Genomic DNA, 19,608 nt, shown 5'->3' on the forward strand with positions numbered 1-19,608 from the left:
TCTAACTGAGAGTTTAACAGTGTTAACTTCACCTTAACCTCTCAATACACGCAGCCCCCCCCCCCCCCCCCCCCAGGTGTGTTGCTCAGTCATCTCTTGAAAAATTCTTCTTCTTCTTCTTCCTTTTCTCTCAATAAAGCGTAATTATGTTGAAGTTACGATTAAAGGTGTTGGATGTGATAAAATGTTTACTACACCTATTGAGACTGCTAAGGATGCCTCTGATATCCCAAAATCCCCCCACACATCGCCGCATGTCATCTGTGATCAATACTCTTATTCCACTAAAGGTGTAAAGGATGTCTGCTGCTTTCTTCAAGCGTTTCTATTCTTTATTTCCTTCTGCATGTTCAAGTAGGGCCTCTATCCAACGTGCACTGCTGAGGCAGCATGCAGCAGCAGAAGCTTCTATAAAAAGTCTCCTTACTGCCTCTAAACAGCCTCTTACCTCCACCTCAGCATAACCAGCCCTGATGCTAACTGCAAACATTCATGGTTTGCAGTGTTGGGTCAGATTGGACGGTTAATGGTGGACTGGCATGGCCTTTAATGGAGGTCACCTCTGCAGCACCTCCATGACAGCTCTCCTGAAGCCGCACCACACCTGTGTACAGTGTGTTATATGTGTGTGTGGAAGGTGGAACAAATGAACTATGCAGATGGAGCTGCAGAACATGATGGTTTTTCAAGGACTCCCTTTATTTTTGATGGTTCAGCGCCTCTTAGTGGTTGACGTTGAGGATTGCAGGATGCCGCACACTCAGATAGATACAAACGCAACAAGCTTTTCTAAAGTTAAGTTTCTGCACCAGTGTAATTAGCCCTCGTGTTATTAGCTTTGCCTAACATTTGTTTGCTGAACTGCTTTGACCTTTCTGTGCTTTCTTTTCCAACTTCCCATATCAAAATAGGAAGTGTGAAAGTGAATGTGCAGCGTCTGTGTAGCAAACACACCCACGCATGGGAGATTAAGAGACTCTTTCTGATCAGGGCTCTTCATCTCTCGTTCTTTGTGATCACACATGAGTTGAGTTCTTGTAAGAAGCTTCAAAACCTGCCCACTGTCATAAGTCTGAATCTCATCAACTCAGAAGGACTGAGACCATAATAATTCAATCTGACTCTCCCCTATGTTGTGTATTCTCCATAAAACACTTGATGATTTCCTTTTTCTGTGTGTGTGTACATCATTTATAAATCATCAACACACTCTCTGCAGTTAAAGTCTGGCAGCTGCTAAGATCTTAGTTTGTAGCCTATAAATGATTCAGGGGCTCCATCACAGTTTCATCTCTCAGTTTTTACAAGAGGGTATACGGAGAGCCGGAGAGAGGATTAAACACACGTGGTGGAAGGTGGTGTTGTCAAAACGGTGTGTGTTTGGATTTTACACTTAATATCGGATAAGAGATTGTATCATTATTCAGCAGGAATCCCTGCAGCCCAGTAAAAAGAAAACTGCAGATGATATTAACAATTTAAGAGGGGAGCTCGTGGGTAGAGAGCAGCCTTTAGGTCGGTGTGCATAATTCTCTGTGATGGTTGTTTTGGATCTGTAGCTGGAAAAGCAACCGTCTAATCTCTGATATAACCACATGTAGAGGCGTGTCTGTAGATGTGTGTGTTTCATCATTAGGTGTTAAACCATGTAAGAAGCTTCCAGACCGGATCCATGCCGAGAGAAAAGTGAGGGGGGGCCAGGAGGTTTCTGAAAACCCTTTTGAAATTCTCCTCCCTCGTACACTAATAAAAACAATGAAAAAGCTTGATTCCTGAGGAAGTGGCAGCCATTTCCTGATCAGTCAAGCAGCACAAGGAGTGTGTATGATAAGACGAGTACCACCACCACCCCCCCCCCCCCCCGCCCCATCATCCCCCACTGCACTGCAACACACTGGAAGAGTTTGTCTTCCTCACACTCCACCTCTCGCTTCCTCCGGCCCTCCCCTGTTCTTCTCGCTGCCCTTTGCTGCCCCTGTCTCGTCGTCCCTCTGCAGCCGTCTTTGAATCTCGCAGCAGTGAACCACCATCGCCCAGGATGGACTCCAGACCCCCCAACCTGCTGCTGCTCCTCACCGGCCTCCTGCACCTGTGTAAGGACACCCTGTTGAGCTGCTTTCAGTTTTTTTCCTTCAGTTATCTCCTGATCCTCACGTTTGTTGGTTTTCTCCTGTTTTCCAAATACAGCTCCGTTGGCCAGAGGACAGGGATGTAAGTATAACTGCGTCTTGTACATCTTTATATCAGTTTCTTGTTTGGAAAAAATGTGGCCCACTGTTTCTGCAGTGTTGAGACAGTTTGAGGTCACCATGTTCCTCGCTGTATTAGACGAGAAGCTATTTATACCTCTCCACGTTTGTCTTTTTGTGGTTGTTTTTGATAAATAAAATGTACGTTGTATTACGCACTCCTGACCTCCTCGATATTTCAAGTCTTTCATGTGATTCACTGAAGTTATTTTCAGTGGTCCTCTCGGGAGCTGGGTATTTATTTCTATTGGCTCAACTCGCTTCTTTAATAGTTTTCAAACTCTTTGCTTACGAGAATAATCTGGAATTTCTTACTAGGTGGTTATGGAGAATGATGACGTGTTATATGAATAAAATAACATTTTGAGAAATACACCTGTATAGTAAAGTGCTCGATGAGAAAATTGTCACCACTCTCATGTCTGTAAAGCCAATGAGGCCACAGCCAGCTGCTGGTTAGCTTAGCTTAGCTTAAGAGCTGAAAATAGGAGAATGCAGCAGATGTACTTCAGTCGAGGTCCAAAGTTAACAAAAACACATCTGAAGTTCTCTGATTAATATAACGTCTGTTGTGACTTTGAGGTTTGACGTAATTTTAGGAATAGTCAGGTGCGTTGAATTATATTTATTGCACAGTTTTATGCAGATGAAACAGTTGCATTAAGACTAGAGAATAAGGGCGGCATGGTGGTATATATGTGTTTTTTGTAAGACTATTTTATAAAAGTTCAATATTTCTAATGTCAAGAATGCACTTTCTCAGTCTGCGTATCATTTCTTTGTGAAGTGGCTGGTCATTCTCTGCCTCAGTGACTCCACATCACCGAGCCTGGCGCCAAACCAGCAGCGGCACTTTGAGGATGTTGACTAAGTGATTGTTCGCTGGCTGTTGAGGCAGGTTACACCGTGTTGTTGTTGCTGAGCGAGAGCAGAGGAGCGATAAATCAACACAGCGCTCCCTGGGGGAGGAAAAGGGTCAGAAGCTGTTTGTTGAAGCTCTTTCCTTCCTTTGGCAGCTCCTTCTTACTGTGCAGCACATAGAGGGCAAGGGAGCTTTGCCTTTATTGTGCAAAGAATAACACACCCAGAGTTCTGTATTGTGTTACTGCTTCGGTCTTTTGTGTTGATTTTCCATGAGGGAGACATTCAAATATTTCTCTGTAACATGTTTGTGTGTCTGTGTGGAACCTGCAGCCTACATTATAGATGCCGTGGGCCTCACAGTCCTGCCCAGCAGCACAGTCGAGAGCGGGACACCAGTGACCATCCACTGCCGGGTCACAGTCAGCAGTGAAAACCTCCCGAACCTGACGCACACTTTCCAGCTCAGGCAGGACGACGTCCCCATCCTCTCCACTATCACCACAGAAGACACAGTCGTGTACAAACTCAACCCGGCCAGGGCCGCCGACTCTGGAAGTTATGAATGTCAGGTCACGGTTAAAGACAAGAGCAAAAAAAGTTTCAACGAAAAGCTCGACGTCAGAGGTAAAGCTGGAGTCGAGAACTTGGCCAAATATATTACATGATTTTGATTTTTGTAATAGTTTTATTTGCCATAATTGCTTTTGTCTGGTGTGGTAACTGTAGTGTGATCTAAAAAAGTAAAAACATTCCAGAAACTCTTCCATTCGTCATCATAAAAGTTTATTATTCCAATAATTAATATTACTGCAAGCCATTTTTCACAAAGCATGATAGAAGATACCTACTGCTGCAAATAACCATTTCTAAACGATCAATTCTAGAGTTTAAAAAAAATTATTGATCAAATGCTTTGTTATTGTTTTATTATTTACAATAACACAATGTTATTGTCACTGATGCTTTAAATAGAATATTGAGTTTATTTATTTTCTTGCATTAGAGATGTCGGGTTACAGCCAAATGACGTTTACATTTTGGATGTTAGAATTTCTTTTTGCATAAAAAACATGATTTTAAATTTCCTCTGCCACAGTAAACCCTGTTTTTGACTCAAAACAAACTTATTTACTTAGAATCATTGTTTCAAAATAATAATATATTTTATTTGTAATAAATGTGGCAAAGTACACAAAAAAAAGTCACATTTATGACACTAAAAAAACACACAATACAGGGTTTTCGCACATCCAGCTTTAATACAGTCATCATACAAGGCAGCTTATGAACGTGTACTGTTATATCTGAAGAGCCAGTATCAGCATGAGGAGTAATGGCTTTGCTTTCCACTGTCCTACTGGGTTTTCCTCTCCTCTCCAGGCCTGCAGACCCCCGTCCTGAATCTGAGTAAGAGGACCTTGTACAAGGGCGATGACTTCATGGCCACCTGCAGTGCTCCGGATGAGAAGGGGTCCCTCTTATTCCGCTTTTTCCAGAGATTTGGAAACGAGCAGCCTGAGAGGATGAAGCAGGTCGCAGCCACAGGTAACACCTCAGAGACCACGCTTGTCCTGAGAAACGTCGGAGACTACTTCCTATACTGCGCCTATGAGATCAATTTGGCTTCTGGGACCCGACACTCCAACCACAGCAATGAGATTCAAGTGATAGTCACAGGTGATAAAAAGTTGTTACATCACCCAGAAGAAAGCTCAGATTGCCAGAGGAACGATGTGTGACTGACTTCTCTGAGCTTTGTTTTGCAGAACTTCAAATATCCCCGATCATGAACGTGCTGCCGTCTGATACCGTCTATGAGGGCGACATAATAGAGGTCGTCTGCAAAGTGGTGAATTCCCTGCAAGACGTTAACGTGTTCCTGACGAGGGACCGGCGGATCCTCAAGGAAGCCAGGGTCAGCCTCAGTCACCGCTTCATAGCTCAAGAGGGCGACTCAGGGGAGCTCGTGTGCAAGGCAGAGTGGGGCAATGTGCAGAAAGAGACCTATCAAAAAATCACAGTCAAAGGCAAGTACTGGAAACCTGTGATGAAATGTCTAGTATGTCCTCTTATACGGTATATTACGGTATAAAAATGGTGTCATGGTTAACTCTTGTTGTCTGACTCCAACAGAGCTGTTTTCAAAGCCACACCTGACTGTGGAGCCTCTGTTCATGTTTGAGGGTGACCGCCTCAAACTGACCTGCTCTGTCACTGTTTACGTTCCTGAGCGGATCAACAACAAAGCCATGGTGTTCAGCATCTACAGAGATAAGGTCGAGGTCGCCCGTTCACACACGTACACCGCTGTGGCAAACGCGAGTACAAACGGCAACTACACCTGTAGAGCCCTGAGTTCTTCTCTTGCCCACAGTTTTGTCAAAGAGAGCCCAAAGCTTGTTGTTAAAGCAAAAGGTGAGTCGTGAAATTACAATTCTATGGACATTTGTAGAAGAAGTGCTAGCATAGAGTAAACTAAGATGAAGAAACAGATCATTTCTAACCTATAGACCTAATGAAAGAATGACAAAGGGAGGGAATTCTTTTCAAGCATCATAAATAACAACATCATTTTAGCTTTGCTCCGACTGTGCCTACAGCCTCACAGTGATGTTAGCACGGAGGAAGACATTATGGGTTTCATTTTAATGATCTAAGCTCCTGATCTGAGGTGCGTTGTGAAAGTGCTCTGAGTGCTTATCTAAATAATCGAATACTGCCTGTTTGATGGTGGATAAAATACCTCTGCACCGGGTACATGGTTCATAAGTGTCATAATTAATCATAATCTGTTAATTGTGTTTAGGATGTAACATGCAGTAAATCAGTCCGACTGCCACCTCCCATAAAACCTGGGTATGCCTGCACTTTGAAAGATTTCTATTGTAATAAATGGTTTTCAGGGGGGAGAGCACGTCCCTGCAGAGCTTCATTATGCACATGAGCAGACCCTCTATATACTATACATCAGAGGTGTAAAGTTACTAATAATATTTACTCAAGTTACTGTAATTGAGTAGTTTTTTTGTGTACTTTGTAATTTTTTGAGTAGTTTTTTAAATGCGTAATTTTACTTTTACTGAAGTCGATTTTGACTGAAGTATTGTACTTCGCTACATTGGAAATTACCTCCGTTACAGAGTAAAACTGAGTTTTTTCCTGCTAAACTGAATTCCTCAGAATATCAAAAAACTGTCCCTGAAACTCAGTACTGGCCTACAAGCCTGAGAGCGCCTCTTCAGCTGTGCTGGATCGCTGTTCACTGTAAAGCGAGCCCGGATGAGCTCTACTCACCTTGAAAATCAGCTGCTGCTCAAACTCAACAAGAAGTTTGTAGACTAGTGCTCTAAAGATGGACCACAGTTTAACCAAAAGTTGAAATATACAGTGGGACAGCGACATTTTGGGATTGGATTTATGACCCCTTGTCCTTTTTGCACTGTATAGGAGTGGCCCAAATCAAGTTTTTGGAAGTTACTAAGTAACTTTTACTTAAAGTATATTTAAAAGAACTACTTTCTACTTTTACTTGAGTAGATTTTTAGATGGGTACTTTAACTTGTACTTAAGTAAAATAGGTACTTTTACTTTAGTACAATATTTCAGTACTTTTTACACCTCTGCTATGCATATATAATATGTATAGTATATGCTGACTACATGTCCTTTATTCCTCAGTCAAAGTTGCCCATTGGTGCTCAGGAGGGTTCATGTACTATAGTAAAAACACACTTTTGTTCATCTACATCTTGTTTGCTCTTTTGTATTGACTAACTGGCTAATTATCTCTTTCCCCAGTTCTTGTTTCAAAGCCCGTGCTAAGCGTGGTGGGGGGTACGCTTGTATTGGGAACACGTTTCCAGCTGCTCTGTCACAGTGACATTGGCACTCTGCCCATCAAGTACACCCTACATGGCCTAGGAAAGGTAATTGGAGACCAGTTGGTGAGCAGGCCGGGACAACAAGCCCTCTTTAACCCACCAGCCATCTTTAAGAGGATGGACTTAAACAACTTTATATGCCACGCAAGTAACAGTAATACCCATCCTCCCGAGGTGGGATCAGTGCAGCAGCTGTTTGATTCAACCAACGTCATAGGTTTGTTGGATGCAGGAATACTGACAATCATTTGAACCAATGTAAAAACACTGTCGATGCAAGTCTAATCAGTATTTTACTCTCCGCAGAGCCTGTGTCAAAACCAATGTTTCGAATAGACCCCGGCATGGGGGACGTCTCGGAGGGGCAGGACTTGACCCTCACCTGCTCTGTCCAGAAAGGGACTCCTCCCATAACGTTCACCTGGTATCACGCCGAGACAGCGGGGGTTCTTGCTTCAGAGATCTCAAACAAACTGGAGGAATCGTTCTTCATACACAACGTCATGCGAGAGCACAAAGGAGAATACTACTGTGAGAGCAACAACCCAGCCAACGAAACCAAACGGAGTTACCCTGTCAGTGTTAAAGGTGGGTTTCATCCTCAGGTAACAGCAGTGATGATGTTAGTGAACATCTGTCCTTGTGTGATGACTTCTTGAAAACAACAGGTAAGATTCATTGTGTTATTGTAAAGAGGAATAATGGGTTTTTTAATCTTGTTGTGTCACGGTGCTCTGGTTTCCTGCAAAACAGCTCGCCCTCCATGTTTATGAAACAAAACGGCTCCAAGCTAATCTTTAGCTGAATCTGAAGTGGGTAGTCTTCCATGGAGTCCACCATGTTTCTCCAACATGTTTCCTCTACATGTTCTGAAGGGGAGTATTCAGATACTGCAATATGCAACTCCACCTCTAGATGCCACCAAATCCCAAACACGGAACCTTTAAAAACTAACCAAAGTATCTCAAACGGAGGCGCTGACCTGTGAGATGCCATTTTACCAGTCCGCATGGCAGCTGCTTATTTACCTGTGTATCTGGTAGTGTATTTAATGGCCACTTTCATTTGACTTAGCAATACCGATTAAGCATTTTGGTCAAAGATGCTTGTACTAGTGCGACATCTAGTGGCAGCAAATATAGTAGATATAACCTTCTATCAAAGACAGCAATTAAATGTTAAAAATTATATTTGTGAAAGGTGCAAGCTGAAGATATTGAGGTTTTGTGAGTAGATTTTTAAAAGCTGTTTTTCACATTTAAACTATGATATAATTTAAATATTTGTGTCTCTACAGTGAAGTTGGCCCACTGGAAGAAAGGTCTGATTGCCGGCCTCTGCATTGTGCTCGTCCTGGCCTTGGTCCTCATAGTCGCCCTTAAAACACGTCTCCTTGTATGTGGGAGGAAGAGAACAGGCGATCTATCAGTGTGAGTTCTTGTTCTTATCACAAATCTCTTTGTTCTAAAGGTGAAGTAATGAGGTACAAGAAGGGTGGTGACGCCCAAGGAGCTTCCTGTTTGAATAAGCTGATTGTGGTTTTGTGTCCACCTCGTTGTAGGAAGTCAGCCGGCACCAAACTAGAGCGGCTGAGTCTCACCCAGGCGGAGGTCAACCAGGCAGCAAATGGTAAAAACCTTGTCTGCCGATAATGCAACAGCAAGCTGTGCTGAAGTAAAGTCAAATAAAAAAAATTACCTTTTTTTTAATGCTACTTGTTCTGCATTATTCTGACTCAACAGCTGGTGTTGTTCTTGTTCTCTCTGTGTAGTTACACCGGGAATTATGGGGAAAAGTGTTTGGAGTGAACATGTATCAGGCTCTGGTGGGTATTAGAGACCGGACAGACAAATTGTTTTGAATTTAGAAAACATGTTTTGAATTTAAATATGAGCAGTTCATCTTATTGTCCAAGATTTTCTCCATATTTCAGCATAGAAGACACAGGCTTTAACGATTGGTCACAAATACGTTATTTATTTTTCATCAAACATCTTGATATTTCACTAAACAGCTGAGCACTGTTGTGTTTATTCAACTCAGATAGTACAGAAGTCAATTATGCATTTGTTTGGGACTATTTTCACCAATGAAATGTGCATTAATAGTTATTACTATTGTGGGTGGGGGTCAAAATGAACTGTCAACAATAAGAGGGATATAGATTTTCACATGCAAAATGTCTTTTTTTCGTCCTATTTTTCGAAATACCATGAAATGAAATGAACTTTATGAGTGGCCCCTTTTTTTGTGCTGCAGAGTCCGATGATCAGATCAGTGAGCCTGCTCCCTCACCTCAGTACACAGAGGTGAGTATCGGCGAGGCAGATCCTAACAGAGGTGAGTTTACCTCAGAGCATCATTATAATCTATCGCTAATTCAACGTGACCCTGAGAATATGACCCGAAGTATTTCTGTGTTTGATCCACGTTAGCTCCGGTGAAGAAGGGCACGGACACGGTGTACAGCGAAGTGAGGAACTCCATGCAAGGTACGACTGAAACCCCCCCCCCCCCCCACACACACACACACACAAACCCACTCACGCTTGTTACGCTCTGAGAGAAATCAGGTCACAGGCTCACATTTGAAAAAAAAAAGAGCGGCACCAGGAAGCAGGAGCAACTCCGATTGTAAACATCTGCATTGTTGGGGAAAGAATGTCCCATGAACACAGAAGGCCCATTCGCCAGGTGTCCACTTCCTGCTTCCATCAAAGAGAACTTCCTGTTCCCTATACAATCAGAGCGAAACAGCGGCTACATCCGTTCAGACCGAGGCGCTCCATTGTCTGATGCTCCAGAGGGAAACTCTGGTCCATTGTTCGGTCATTGATTCCTAACCGCTCCTGGCTCTGCACACGTCATCAGGTGTCACACAGTGAGGCAGCAGAACTGAAGGAGACATAGGAAGAGGCTTTACTAGCATATAAATAATAGTGTGAGTGTGTGCGACGTGATAATCTCCCTGGTTTCATTAGTGCTGATGAGTTTGCGCGCCCTCACACTCCTCTCGTTTCCTGAGTTTTTCCTCTGGCTTTGTTTCTGCAGGTGTCCCGGATCCGACTGATGGTGTAAGTAGCAGCACACTTGTCATATTCAGTGCATCCACATAATGCAAACAGGAAACATACAATAGGGAATCATCTGTGTCTTTGCTCAGAGTGACCTCTCATGGACAGACACGGTACAATAAACTGAACCTCTGGTGTCAGTTCTTAATGATTGCACACAGATAACTGAAAGTGTAGAAACTTTATGTTTCCAGCATCATGAATTCATGATAGTTTACGAAATAATTACAAAGGAAATGTCCCGGAAAGATAAAATAAAATAAAACTTTATTGATCCACATATCAGGGACATTTAGTCGTTACAGCAGCAGGCAGGTCAGAAGGATGTAGACAAGAGAATACACCTATTTTAATAAGGCATTGGAATAAAAAAATGTATGCAGACAGGATAAACACATTTCACTGTAGTGGTTTGTACAAGGACATATTGAGATGTGCAGATAACACAAATGTGCAAAGAGTAGAGTCAAAACCAATTCAGATAAAAAAAATTTTAACAAGAAGTCAACATCAAAATCTTTATATGAAAGATGATTAGCAGGAGGAGAGGGGGTTTGAAAAACAAAAAAAAAGTAACTTTAATGGTGTCATTCTGGTGTCTTACAGTCTTTTAGTCAACTCACAGCAGCTTTATGCATATGTGCTATTTACAGACATTCAACAAACATTATATATATTATATGTGATAATGATATCAAGAAAACGTCCATAAATCTTTGGATATTCACAGCAGCTTTAAGTTAGACCTTTGTCTTTGGTTCAGTTGGATCCAAATCATATTCTCTTTTCCACTAAACTTTTCAGCAAATGTGCAAGAAATTCTAAAACTGTTGCTGTTCTTGTTAATCCATCACTACTTTGTTCATTAAGGTGACCGAGCTGAGGTGATGTTATCAATCAGGGACAGTTAATTACAAGGAGCCACTCTGTCACACTGATGGATACAGGAAACAGTGTCTTGTAGTAATCTTGTGTTCAACTCTCTTCACATGAGCCTCATATTTCACTTATTTGTCCCCTATCGGCAGGGGTCAGTAGAATATGCAGATCTGAATCATGATACAGATCGCCATGTTAACCACGATGTCCAGCGTGACCACGTGGACGGACCTGTCCGACATGGTCCCGTGGACGGACCTGTCCAGCATGGTCCTGTGGATGGACCTGTCCAGGATGACCAGGTGGACGGACCTGTACACCATCACCAGATGGACAGACCTGTCAGTGTCGTCGCCAGCACTGCTGACCAAGGAGAATGAGACTGAAAACTGGACAAAAAGGATATTTATTCCCTTATTTATCCAGCTGGAGTCTTTTGGTCTGAAATAATACTAAGAAACAACGTGTAACTACACAATGTTCTTTTGTAAAGCTTTGCAAAGAAACTCTCCACCCTGGAAATTCACCTGCTTTGTCCCTGAGGGCAAATAAAATGTTTTTGTAAAGTGTTTCTCTTTCCTTCTCAAGAAAAACACCTTCAAATCTACATCCTTCTTCCACAGACTTTAACCAGGCTGCTGCATATAACGCTGTGTTTGGAATGAATGATGAGAATGATTTTTATACAGCCTGTAATTGTCAGTAGAGAATAAGCATTCATCCCTCTTTCTGAAGTGAAGATATTTCAATGAAATGTTCCCGGTTTATTCTCCCTGTGCAAACGTAATATTCAGTAAAGATTAAAGGTTGCATTTAAAGCAATCTTTCAAGCAGAATTATTCTGGGAAACTACTTATAATGCAAATCTGACACAAATCTTCACTTATCTAAAGAATTTCTGTTCCACCATTTATTTTATTAATCGAGCCACAGTTTCATTGAGACCTTGTGAAAACCTCCTTCCTCTAAACAACCCTGAAGCCAGTTATTGTAACATCGGCAAACTTTCTAAACATTTTTAATCTTTAACATTTGAGCATTTTACCATCTCAAAATCATTTTTCGATTAATATGAGGTCAGGTGTTGTGTGTCCCCCCCCCCCATCTGTGACAACAACATGACCCAGAGACGGATCCTTGGAATTCAGACAATATTTATTTCATTATTTAGACATTTAGTGCTTTAGACCTTGTTGTACAGTGACTATAAAATATCGTCTGTAACAACAAAACTCACATTAGATTTCTACTGTCACATAAACCCCATTTTTTTGTATTCACATCACGTTATTATGAATTATTGTTAGCGTTAGAGTCCGTCTCCACAAAATTCCATGACCTCTTTGTCATTTCTGCATGAAGTTAAAAGTACGTGACTCATAATTTTCTCATTTCTGGAAACCAGTCAACCCAGCCCTGCAGGTGAACTGGGACAGGGACTTAATCCAAGTGCATACATCCAGTTCAGTCGGTTTGCAGCAACTGCCGTCGACATCGAGGATTATGAGGATCTGCTTTTTAACAGGAGGCTCTCGGGGAGCAGATCGAATCCATGTGGGAATCTGTAACATCTGACACCAGCAGCCTGACCACTGGCAACGCTTTCATCTCCATTCTTAGCACCGGCTCACGTATGGACAGGCCTGCAGATGAAGAGCTCATCTTCATCATCCCTCTGCCTGTATCTGTGTCTTCTTTTCCAGCTCACAGATCTGTCCTCCTCCGCCAACCCCTACATTATATCAGCTTTCTCAATCTAAATTCTAAGTCTCCGTGAATGCGTTCAAAATACGTGACCCCACCAGTGTTGCAACATCCCCCCCCCCCCCCCCCCGGAGGTCTTGTATGCCAACATGTGTGCCTCTTGGCCTTTGTGGCGTCCTCGCAGGCGTCTGTGAATAGATCTCACTTCTGCTCCGACGTGCCAAACTGAAAACTTACACCCGCTGCACAGAGCTGTAATTCTCGTTGTTAATCAATCACACATTAATCACAGCATCATCTCCGTTACATTGATATCACAGATGTAAAAGCAGGGTTGTTAGAAATAGGCTGCTGGGGAAGGATTAGACAGAGGTCCGATGATGAAGAGTATAACCTCAACCTGCAGGGATCATATCTTCTTTTAGGGACCAAAGACACAAAACCACAGAGTCATTAAATAGAGTGTGAGCGAGAAACGTGCAGGTCAGAGGAGAGTGTGTTCCCGTGGGTCCTTTTGGCCACCGCACACTTTGCCCTTGGATGGTGCTGCTGGTCTTCACTGGTCTGACAGGGAGAAGATGGTGGATTTACTACCGTTCCCAACACTTGTGACGTGTGAGGTCATCTAACTTAATGGTGTCTTAGGATTCATCTTACAAAGAATGCACACACACCCACCCCAGCATGCAATACAGTCACATGATCATGGCAGCAGTGTGGTAAGTAGAGGGGCTCGTTATACGTGCATATGGTCGAAGTGATAGATGAGACTTATGGGCCTAGTGCTCCGTCCGCTTTTCATTACTTCACGTACGCTGTTCATGTCTCCGCCAGGTAACCTGATCCCCCCCCCCCCGTCTGTATCTGGAGCAGGACTCCAGCACTGCCATTGGCCGCTGCTCTAAAATTAGCATATTGACCTCTGTGAAATGCATTCTGGGAATATCCTGTCTTTGACTTGGCCTTATGCGGCCAGTGCTGCGGTCTTCAGATGCAGCAGTGAGGTCATCATGTCGACCTCATCTTTCTTCTTCCTGCGGAGGAACCTTCAAGTAGTCGAGATGTTTCCAGTCACCATGTATTTATCTTAAATGTACTTTCACTTTCTCGTTATAATAATTAATTCAATATACATAATTATTTTAGACAGGAATCAAGGTTGTCCAGCCCTGTGACGCAATGGTGGTTTAGTTTTTCCTGGAGGACGGCTCAGACGTGTCGGAGATCGTTATAATCTTGCAAAAATGTCAAGCAGCCATGTGTGTGTGTTTTTGCAGCTTCTCCTTTCTTGGTGAGGGCCCATAAGGAGAGAGCATTACCTCACTATCTCACAGCCACTAGTTAACCTTATCTAATGGTTGCAGGAGACCAGACCATCCTGAGCTCAACGCCTCCTATTTGTGCGCTGACATCTTATCATTTAATAATCTTTATTAGCAGGTGTCATGGGCTAAGGTTGTGTATATACTCTGTCCACTTGTTTCTCAACTGTTTCCATATTTGAAAACATGAAAACCAACTGTCATGAGGGGGTTGGTGCCAATCCCAGATGACACTGGGCGAGAAGCAGGAAAAGACTGACAGCCATTCAAACTCACATTTACACCTACAGGCAGAAAATGTTGCTGAGTGACCTGCCCTGGATCACATGTTTTGGACTCTGGGAAACCGGAGTCCCTGGTGGAAACCTACGAGGAGAGCAGGCTGCCGGCTGTCCACAGGAGGTCCCCTGCTCGGTCGAGTCCGGAGAGACGACCGCACAGACCGCCGCACCACCGTGCCGCCCAGACGACTCTTAAATTTGCTTTAAAATATGAATCAGACGACACCATATGCAAATCATGACCTGAATTCAATGTCAAGCCTTTAAAACTAAAATTAATTTGGTATCCACAGAGCTATTTATCAGGACGGTGGTATTTCACCAGCCATTTTTCATCCCGGTGCAGAGCTCATTAAAGAGTCGTGCTGCTGGGACATTGCATATGAGTAACTGCAGCAGAAAACATCTCAGGTCGGAAACCTGGTGAATAAAGTCACTTTCAGACGTGAACTCTGATGATGTTGGCGCAGGTTCATGTTCAGGTCGGGTGAGGACGTAGGAGGAGATCACGTGTGTTTGTTAACAGCACATCGACATTGATTGTGTATGACACAGTTATATAGAGATATTAGTGTGTTTTGTAGTTCGGGTTTTTCTTTGCATTTTGCGTGTGTTGCGTGTTAGAAATGACTTCAACACGCTCCCTCGCTCATCGTGGATCCTCAGGACAATCTCTTCTTTTCTCACATGGGCTCATTGGGACGTTCTTCTGAGTTTTTCCTGGGGGCCGGGCAGGAGGAACTCCAGATAAAGTGATTTGCATTCTCAGCCCCAGCAGAGAATGTCAGTGCCTGTCTGGAAGCAGCTTAATACATGAGTGTGACTAAAGAGGAGTTTTACATGACCCTCATTTAATGCTCCATTTGACACATGAGCTGTGCAGAGGAAATATTGAAGTAAAGATCAAGAGGCAGATTTCATTTTGGAAGTTGGCATCACTGACATACAGAACATACACACGCGTGCCATATATCTTTTATTATTGTCATTGTCAAGCAGCCACATGTCAGTGTGCTGCATAAAGGCTGCAGGCTAAAGACAGCCCAGGCACTCTGTGAACGAGAGATCCCTCACTGTCCTTCATATGCTGAGTAAAGGGTAGACTTAATAAGTCGACCTGTTTCATGTCCTCCGTCTTTAATTGCTTAAACTCTCGCAGATCCGGGAAATGAATTCATCAGAACGTTGCGTAACCTGGTCCCAGCAGGGCAGGTTCACTGGGCACACATCCTCCCAGACTGAACCACATGCCCCTCATTGTGCAATCAAGCATCAACAAATGATGTACAACTTCTAACCTGTGACCTGCTTTTCCATGGAGGGAGGTTTCAGTCAAGGTAACCCTATCCCTGCAAAAACAGCCAGCCAGCCTCGGTCCTGCTCCGTGCTAAGTCTGGGCCCTCTCCTCTTGGTGTGTCCCAGACAGCTGCGGCTCCTGTTTACTGCCTTTAACTCTTAGCGCCGCAGAATTCTTCACACGTGGTCAATGTCAGCCACAGCGTCCCTCAATGGGGGAGACCTTCTTTCCCCTTTGTCTTCAATGGAGCCACATACTGATATCTATTCATAACAGTCTATAAAAGCCTGGATCATTCCCGTCGGACTATTTATTCCCGGCCTTACTGGAAGTCCTTTTAAAATTCTGGATTTTAAGGGACGCTGGGAAATATTACAGTGTTTACGAGGAGTGGGGGGGCTGGGTTCAAATGCTCTGCCAGTGTTTACGTGAACAATTATATTTCGCTTTGGACAATTAAAACATTTAGACTTCCATCGGGAGAGAGCAGAGCTCATGCACCACCACCAGTCTGCACCTGTCACTGTGTAGGCCGTCCAAATAGTGATATATTCAAAACTATATATACTGGTTTTATTTGAGATCATCAAACAAAGTAGACACGATTATTTACTGCAGCTGTCTGAAGCAACAACACCTCCCTGTGACCACAAATGATTTGCATTCCCTTTGGATAGAGCTGCACTGATGTTGACCCGGACTTCTCAAACTTAAGAAAGCTCCTCTCGACCCATCAGAAGATATCATATTACTGTTTTCACTGTCATAAAACAACAGGTTCCCGGTTTGAATCCGGGTTTGTCTGAGGTCCTTCTGTGTAGAGAGTTTGCATGATCATCCATTTTCTGCAGATTAGGGTTAATTGGAGTTTCTAAATTGACTCTAGGTGTGAATGCTTGTTTGTATCAGTGTGCTGGCCCTGTGATATACTGGTAACCCTGAGGCTGTACAGATAATGGATGTTGGAGGATTCGTTTTCCTCGATAGGGGAAACATGAACAGCAACAACAATCAAGAGCATCTTTATGAAACATGATGTCTTCTTAAGTGCTGCTATGGCTGCCGGTAGCAGGCTTTTTGCTGAAGCGGGCCCTGTTGCACATTATTGACCTGTACCTGTAGCCATTAGGTTAAAGTGGCAGCTGAGTGGCTGAGTGATTGTGTGTTGTTGAGGTTGCAATCTGAGTGTAATGGCCTCAGAGTTGAGGTTAGATGAGAGACGGCCTGTTGCTTTGGCCGCAGTGTGGAGAAGTCAAGTCTCCCTTGTGTTTATTTGACTGTCAGTACTGAAGAGCTGGTTTTTAATTCAGACACAAGTGGCTGCAAAAAGTTTCCATCTATAATGAAGGAATCAATAAATAAACACAAAACACTGACTGACCGTGTGCTGTTGATAATATGAAGTGATCATTGCAATTATCAGGTATAAATCCTTTTGAATAGATAAAGAGTTTTAGCTAAATTCAGATTGTGGACCATACAGAATTTTAAAGCAAAGTAAAGTTTAAATTAAATATATAATTTGGAATGATGTGAAAGCAAATACAGACACGTATTCATTCAGTGGGTGGTAATGCATATAGATGAATTCCTGTGGAAACTATGCGCTCATGACTGGGAGTGTTCAGCAACTTAAGAGTCCAGAGGCACGGGAACCACGAGGGTCATGACATGTGTGTGTGTGTGTGTGTGTGTGTGTGTGTGTGTGTGTGTGTGCGTGTGTGTGTGTGGCACAGATGTCAGTCAGGCTCATTTTCAACAGCAAATGGTTCCATTGACTTTTGGCTGACTTCTCTAATCTTCTTTCTTTGCCCTTTGTGAGGACTCACAGCGTTTGTGTATGAATTCTCCTCCTGCTACTCGTGTGTGAGGATCCACTCCGAGCATGAGGCTCAAAATGAAATTGAATGAAGTTTGGTGTGGCTGTATCGATGATCCTCTGTCTCAAAGCAACTCGTAGGACATGAGGGTCGTCTAAGTGACTTCACCAGAAGGACGAGGCCTCTCTCCGCTGCGTTCAAGGCTGTGTGTGATAAGACATCTCGGATTCACAATCTGTGGTTTGTGAGACTTTATGACAGGAGTCTCCTCCACACTGGAGCATTGTGGAAGCACACAGTGTAACTCTAGCAGACTGGAGGCTTGTGCAGACACCATGTACACAGGGTTGCTTTTAATTTAATGCACTTGAGACCTTGAGAAACTTTCCATACATGTACAGTGGATTAACGTCTATTAATGACCACACTTGTTTCCCAGTCTCAGTCTGGACAATTCAACTACTCATTCATTCACTCTCTACTTTTTGGTATAAAATTCATTTTTTAATCATATTTGTAATATATTGCCCCCTCTTCTACAGAGGATGAAAAGTTGTATCTTATCTGTTGTGTTCATTGGAAAATTAAATTACTGGTTTAATGCTATGATATTTTGTTGGTTCCCAGTTCTGCATTGAGGGCTAAGAAGTTGATTTAGCAGCTGAGGCAATCCAAACGTTTTTTACATCTACTTTTAGAAACAGGCCACAGCTCTCACAAACTTTTACTTGTGCGGCTCTTATCTCGAGCTGTGTGGATCGAGCCAGTGGCCTCAGTGAGAAGACATGTTCAAATGTACCTGCTGTCCCCCACAGGAATGCATGTGTCCAGGTCAGCAGTGTGGTTTTTCTGAGAAGTGGCTGTGCAATATGGTGCAATTTGGACGCCCCCCCCCCCCCCCCCCCCCCCCCTCATCCACGTGCCAGATTTCAGTTTAAAATTCCTGCTAAGTGTCAAAACAAAGCTGTGAAACAAGGATTATTCCAACAGATACATCTGACATCTGCTACACTGACCTTTTTAAGCAAAAGGATGGCGGCCGGCATTCATAGCGTGCTGTACCCAGACAGGATGGTTCTCTTATTTTTAGAAGATGGAGTCAGCGAGCTACCTCCTACCTGCACCACGCGAGTCAGTTGAGTGGTGAGGAATGCGTAGCTGGCTTTTTGGTCACATGATAAGCCTCTGTGACAGGTCGCTATTAAAATTGTCATTCTTGTGTCTTGGGTTTCAGGTCTGGCCTGGACGTACCCAACCAGACACTTAACTGGAGGTAAACACATGGATCACTCTGAGCCCATATGAGCAGATCTGCTAGATCCTATTGATAATTAGTTAGTGGTGTCAGTATTTGGGTTTGGTTGTCTGTGCTGAGTTAAATGTAATAGTTGAAGTTTGTCATGTTAACTTAAGACATACAAAGACAAAATTACACAATTTCCTCAGAATGAATGTATCAAGTAACTTACACAACATCAAGATATTTGATCCAACCCTAACCCCTCACAGATATCAGTAGCTAAACTTCTTCTATCTATCTATCTATCTATCTATCTATCTATCTCTCTCTCTATCTATCTATCTATCTATCTATCTATCTATCTATCTATATATCTATCTATCTATCTCTCTCTCTCTCTCTATCTATCTATCTATCTATCTATTCATCCATCTATCTATCCATCTATCTATCCATGCAATCCACATTCCATGATGTTTTTATTTTCAATAATAACAGTAAATGTGTGTATTTTGTTAATTCGGGTTACGACAGGATTTTTTGATTTCTGCCACCTTGGTGATATAACATCAGAATTTTCCCTCTCCTATCTGTGATTATTGACGTCTTTGGTGATGCTCCATACACCTGCATTCAGACTGATTTCTTGATCATAGAATGCACCCTAATGCAGGTTTTTTTTGGGGGGGGGGGGGTCAGCCTGAGACTATGTATAGCGGGAAGCGTGTGAGACCCCTCTCTGGCATGTGTCCAAGAGTGGGCCTAACAACGAGCCGCGACAAATAAACATTTTCCACGCGCGGAGGTCCTGGTTTCTTGTGCCGGGGGAAGTGGCTGTGAAGAGGAGCGCGTGGAGATTGAAGGAGGGTCACCGTGGCTCAGGGACGCCCCTGCACCCCCACCATATAAGACACTTTGAAACCCGAGAGATGCTTTTAAAAGTCTCTTCCTCAAGCTGTGAACATTCAAATACTCTCACTTCAATTTGTGTAGACAC

At 43.1% G+C, this 19,608-nt stretch overlaps 1 protein-coding gene across 3 annotated transcripts; it reads left to right on the forward strand.

Moving 5' to 3' along the window:
- The first annotated feature begins 1,953 nt into the window (after positions 1 to 1,953).
- Positions 1,954 to 11,667, forward strand: pecam1a (platelet and endothelial cell adhesion molecule 1a). Of its 3 annotated transcripts, none has more exons than XM_062408815.1 (15): positions 1,954 to 2,093; positions 2,188 to 2,211; positions 3,444 to 3,737; positions 4,494 to 4,790; positions 4,880 to 5,140; positions 5,247 to 5,528; positions 6,912 to 7,211; positions 7,301 to 7,582; positions 8,292 to 8,424; positions 8,556 to 8,623; positions 8,766 to 8,819; positions 9,254 to 9,334; positions 9,430 to 9,486; positions 10,046 to 10,068; positions 11,094 to 11,667. In XM_062408815.1, the coding sequence occupies exons 1-15, from the start codon at positions 2,039 to 2,041 to the stop codon at positions 11,325 to 11,327; spliced, it is 2,445 nt and encodes an 814-aa protein (XP_062264799.1). In that variant the 5' UTR covers positions 1,954 to 2,038; the 3' UTR covers positions 11,328 to 11,667. The 3 variants fall into 3 exon arrangements, with proteins under 3 accessions (XP_062264799.1, XP_062264800.1, XP_062264798.1); XM_062408816.1 differs by having other exon boundaries at positions 1,955 to 2,093; positions 11,097 to 11,667; XM_062408814.1 differs by lacking the exon at positions 8,766 to 8,819 and having other exon boundaries at positions 1,962 to 2,093.
- The last annotated feature ends 7,941 nt before the right edge of the window (positions 11,668 to 19,608 follow it).

This window comes from Platichthys flesus, chromosome 16 (genome assembly GCF_949316205.1).
Source record: "Platichthys flesus chromosome 16, fPlaFle2.1, whole genome shotgun sequence".
In the NCBI taxonomy this organism is placed as follows: Eukaryota; Metazoa; Chordata; class Actinopteri; order Pleuronectiformes; family Pleuronectidae; genus Platichthys; species Platichthys flesus.

What these genes read in the sequence shown, in the direction of transcription:
- pecam1a (XM_062408815.1), top strand. Translation starts at nt 2,039, where the DNA reads ATGGACTCCAGACCCCCCAACCTGCTGCTGCTCCTCACCGGCCTCCTG. An exon ending in TGATTCAACCAACGTCATAG is followed by an intron (nt 7,212 to 7,300) that starts GTTTGTTGGATG and finishes TACTCTCCGCAG; the next exon opens with AGCCTGTGTCAAAACCAATG. An exon ending in AGAACAGGCGATCTATCAGT is followed by an intron (nt 8,425 to 8,555) that starts GTGAGTTCTTGT and finishes ACCTCGTTGTAG; the next exon opens with GAAGTCAGCCGGCACCAAAC.